At 36.5% G+C, this 5058-nt stretch overlaps 1 protein-coding gene across 2 annotated transcripts in view; it reads left to right on the top strand.

The window, feature by feature from the left end:
* PLA2G4A (phospholipase A2, group IVA (cytosolic, calcium-dependent)) overlaps positions 1-5058 on the top strand; it is a 164392-nt gene that overhangs the window by 132364 nt on the left and 26970 nt on the right. For both annotated transcript variants that reach the window (XM_006872693.1, XM_006872694.1), the window contains one exon: positions 1141-1325. In XM_006872693.1, the coding sequence (XP_006872755.1) occupies positions 1141-1325 (185 nt within the window). The remainder of the gene's footprint in view (positions 1-1140; positions 1326-5058) is intronic.

Raw genomic sequence — 5058 nt, 5'->3', positions numbered from 1 at the left:
AATGAGCCCTGTTTTTTTCCTCCCTTGTCTCGGAGATCTCCTTGGACATAGTAAACACTCCAGAAGGTTTTTTGTTAAATTTTTATTGTGAATTTAGTGAAGGTTTAAAGACATTATCATTAGTTTTACATGGAACAAATTATATACATGATTTCATCTCAATGATTATATTCCCCTAGATGCTACAACAGTTAATCTGTTTCCTCCCTGTGGTTCCCACTAGCCTTCCACCCACCTTTCTGTCCCTTTTCAACTTTGTCCAAAGGAAAATATTGCCCAGTGCTTCCATGAGTGTTTTAGATAAATAATGATTTAAAAAACAAAACAAAACTTGTCATGTCTTTCTTAATAATATGACCTTATTCTTATCTTTGAAAAATAATAGCTCTTTTGAGCACATTTGTTTTACATTTAAGGTCATTTATTCCTGCCTTTCCTCAAGCTGTACAAGTCACCTAACTTTAAGTTCTTTTTTGCTTTATAATGAACACATCTAGCTGTGCTTTATAACATTAATTTGTTATGCAGTATTTTAGAGATTTTTTAAACAAAAAAAATCCATAAACAACTATTTTCTAATACATATGGCTGTTATTATTTATACACAAGGTAATTTATGAGGAACTGTAAAGTCCTAGGTAACATGAGATGATACCATTAAAGGGATTGTGATGCATAGCTTAGAGTTAATACCAGCACCTGTGTTAAGTACATCTCATGCATTGTTCTGCTTAATCCTCATAGCAACATTACTTGTTAGGTATTTTCACCTTGATGTTACAGAAGGAGAAACTATGACTTAAAGATAATAATTAACTTGCAATCTCTAAAACTGAGTTTACACCTGGCTCTGTTTGTTTCAATGCCTTGCTTTTGACAATATTAAATGTTGTTGAGTTGTTTGCAACTCATAGCAACCCTGTATAGGGTTTCCAAGGAGTGGTTGCTGGCTTTGAACTGCCATCCTTTTTGTTAACAGTCTAGTGCTTATCCTACAGTGTCACACCAGGATTCCTAAGGGCTTGACTCTGGAATTCTTCCTCTCTAATTTATCTAACAAACATTTTTAGATCTTATATAATGTTGAATGTTAAATAATCATTTAATCCATTATTTTCTCCATTTCTTACTTCTTTAAAGATCCTGATGAATTTGAACAAATATATGAGCCCCTGGATGTCAAAAGTAAAAAGATACACGTTGTGGATAGTGGTCTCACATTTAACCTGCCCTATCCCTTGATCCTGAGACCACAGAGAGGAGTTGATCTCATAATTTCCTTTGACTTTTCTGCAAGGCCAAGTGACTCCAGTCCTCCCTTCAAGGTAAGAACAGTGTATTTGACCTTCTATTAGCTAGTGTGTTCTCTTGCATGTCTTGATTTACTCTCCTCAATTTCTTACCCCTTAAACACCATTTTCTACATTGTTACCTGTAATATTTAAACAATATGGACCTGATTTATTAACTCCCCTGCTTCAAGAAACTTTTAAATGATTCTGTATGACCTATGTGAAAGTTAGAGTCTTGATCAAGACAAACATGATACAATGGATATGAAGTTCTAGAAGGAAATTGGGCTGAGAAATACAGAAGTGGGAATTAGCAGCAGGTAAATAATAATGAAAGTCAGGTCATTGGATGAGCTCTTTCTATGGAGAATGTACACTGGAGGAAGAGAAGAAGGAATAAAATAGCACCTTGCATAGTGTAAGCATGAAGGAAAAATAGGAAGAAAACAAAGGAAGTGTGCAGTGCTTCAAAACCAATGAAGCTATTGAACAACAATGAAGTCTTTTCTAAACCAGATAAAAAGACGTTTTCATAGCATGGAACTATTATTAGGGTAGACTGCCATAGTTTGAGGATGACTGCAAGTTAAGAAAATGATGACAGTACTACAGAGTTCAGGAAGAGGGAGATAGAATGATTTTCAAAAGAATGTAAGAAAAACAAAGATGTGTGTGTGCATGTGGGACTTGTTGTTGTTAAGTGCCGTTGAGTCGGTTCCGACCCATAGCGACCCTGTACAGGCATTTTTTAAATACTGATAACCATGAAGTCACTAAGGAAGGGCTGATATACATAGTCACATCACTGGGAAAGTTACAGGAAGGTGAATACACAACACAGATGAACAGTAGTATAAAAATTCATATTGATGTAAGTGGAAAGGTGAAATAATGGCTGTGGTTACTGGTTGGTTGTTAGGCATGGAGAAGGAAAGTTAAGGAAGAACAGTTGGTTCTAGGTTATTGATGAGTTCTTTATCAGAGTATTCACCCAACCATGAATTGAAAAACATTCCAGAAAGTAAAATTTGAATTTGCCACACCGAGCATTATACTGAATACACATGAATGAAGTACTATGCAGACATACCCGGCTAAAGCCTCCCAACCATTTCAGATCCTCATTCTTGATGTTAGAACATTTGCTAGCCTAAGGTCTCATTCCTTCACTACTTGTGTTGCGTGTACCTTTTATTTCTGTGAGAAAATGATTTCTGCAAAGCAATTAAGTGATCAAAGCAACCCCTCTAAAGCTAAGAGGGAACATAACATCCTATTTACATAGCAATTGTGTTAGCTATTTTGAATATCTTGAGATGATTTAAAGTATCTGAGAGGATATGAGTAGGTTATATGCAAATACTAAGCTGTTTTATATAAGGGACTTGATCATCTGAGGATTTTGTGCTGAGGGTGGTATTCTGAAACCAATCTCTGTGGATACTTAGGGATGACTGTAGTTATCTGTTAAGACCCTATTATTTTTTTTACCTCCCAGAACTTGCTTTACACACATCTGAAATGCTACCTTTCTTGACATGCACAGGAAAATTTTAATACAAAGGATCTAGTAAATTCTTATAATATGATATTTATTGTGGTTTATGTATTTATTCACACATATATTGCTTAAACTTTTCGTGAATTCCTTGGGAACTACAACCTTTCAGTCTATTGTTTTATTTTAATCATTTGATCATAATTACTTTATAAGCGTTGGTCAAAATGCGAGTAAGTATGATATTTTTTTGTGAGTGAATGAATGAAGTGCTAGTGCTTGTGACACTATAGATGAGATGGACTTATCATCCTCATCTCCTAGCTGAGTATAAAGAAACTCAGAGACTTAATGATCAGTTCATGGACTCCCAACCCAGAAAGTCAGTGACCACTTTCCCTAGTCTTCTGAATGTAAATTTGCTGTCTCTTTTAATAATTAATTAAACTGCCCTCAAAAGTAATGTATGTACATTGTTAAAAGAACTCATCTGTTTACATATACAAGTATGTGTGTGTGTATTGTTGGTATGTGCCATTGAGTTGGTTCTGACTCACAGGGATCCTATGCACAACAGAAGGAAACAGTGCCCGGTCCTGCATCATCCTCACAATCGTTGTTAGATTTGAACCTATTGTTGCAGTCACTGTGTCAAGCCATCTCATTGTGGGTCTTCATCTTCTTCAAAGACTTTCCACTTTACCAAGCATGATGTCCTTATCTAGGAACTGATCCCTCCTGACAACATGTCCAAAGTTTGAGATGCTAAAGCTCGACACCTTTCTTCTAAGGAGCATTGTGGCTGTACTTTTTTCAAGACAGATTTGGTTGATTTTCTGGCTTTCCATGGTATTTTCAATGTTCTTCACCAACACAATAATTCAAATGCATCAATTCTTCCATGGTTTTTTTTTATTCATTGTATTCATTGTGAAAGTTTAACATTGATATTTGACTTGGGTCAGGCACACGTAGTCCTAAAAGCGACATTTCTTAATACTATAAATAGGTCTTTTGCATCAGATTTGCCAAATGCAATATATCATTTGATATATTATTGTTGTTAAGTGACATTGAGTTGGTTCTGACTCATAGTAACCCATGTAGTGTTTCCAAGGAGTGACTGGTGAGTTTGAACTGCTGATTTTGCAGTTCAAATCAACCTTGTGGTATGGTGCCTATCCTATAGTGCCATATATATAATCTCATATATTTTTTGAGACAGTGGTGTTCAGACAAGGAAATTAATTTAGTGATCAAGCAATTATACCATAAATTAAACAAGATAAGGTGTGAAAAGAGCATTGCCTAAGGTCCTTGTTATGGGTGTGGTCATTGTAGTTGTTGTTAAGTACCATGGTGGAGTCGGTTCCAACTCATAGTGACCCTGCACAGGGTTTCCAAGGCTGAAAATCTTTACAGGAGCAGAAAGCCTCATCTTTCTCCTGTAAAACAGTTGGTAGTTTCAAACTACTGACCTTGAGGTTAGCAGCCCGATTCGTAACTACTACGCTAGATATGGTCAGTAAGAAATGGTTAAACATGGACCAGATAAGAATCTAATGCCCTGTTGAGCTGCCTCCGTTGTGCATACTTCTTATGTATACTGCTGTTCTGAGTTCCTTGGATACCAGATAGTTGTTTAACATGGGTCCTAGAGCTCATAACACTTTTACCTCAAGAAAATGGGATGCTCAATAATTACTTGGGTTTATATCAGTGTATGTATTATAAGATATTAGTTGAGAATGATGTGATATATTTTGGAGTAGATGAGTAAGAGAATAGAAGCAAAAGGATGAAACAGCACAGATATAGCAAAAAGCAGAACTTCTGAGAAACTGGAGTGATCTGATTGAAGTGACAGATGCTGAGTGATGGTGCTGATTGTGTGCCACCAAGTCAGTTTATCTCATGAGACCCTGTATTTGGTTTCCAAGGAGTGGTTAGTGGATTTGAATCGTCAGCCTTGTAGCTAAAACTGTCCTTGCCATCTAGTGCATTATCCTGAAGCACCACACTAGGACTATTGACCAAAAACCAAACCCTTTAACAATGACTCACAGGGACCCTATAAGATACAGTAGAACTGCTCAAAAGGCTTTCCAAGACAGAAACAGACTGCCACATCTTTCTCTCTCAGAGCTTCTGTTGGGTTCAAACTGCTGACTTTTTGCTTAGCAGCCAAGCAAGAAATCCATTGCTTTCTAATTCAAGAAACTCAGCTGCTCCTGGAGCCACCATCCTAGGTGAGACCAAATGGGGGAA

Source organism: Chrysochloris asiatica, unplaced genomic scaffold (genome assembly GCF_000296735.1).
Source record: "Chrysochloris asiatica unplaced genomic scaffold, ChrAsi1.0 scaffold00210, whole genome shotgun sequence".
Classification (NCBI taxonomy): domain Eukaryota; kingdom Metazoa; phylum Chordata; class Mammalia; order Afrosoricida; family Chrysochloridae; genus Chrysochloris; species Chrysochloris asiatica.
The sequence above is the reverse complement of the archived record's forward strand: the minus strand, read 5'-3'. Positions and strand labels throughout refer to the sequence as shown.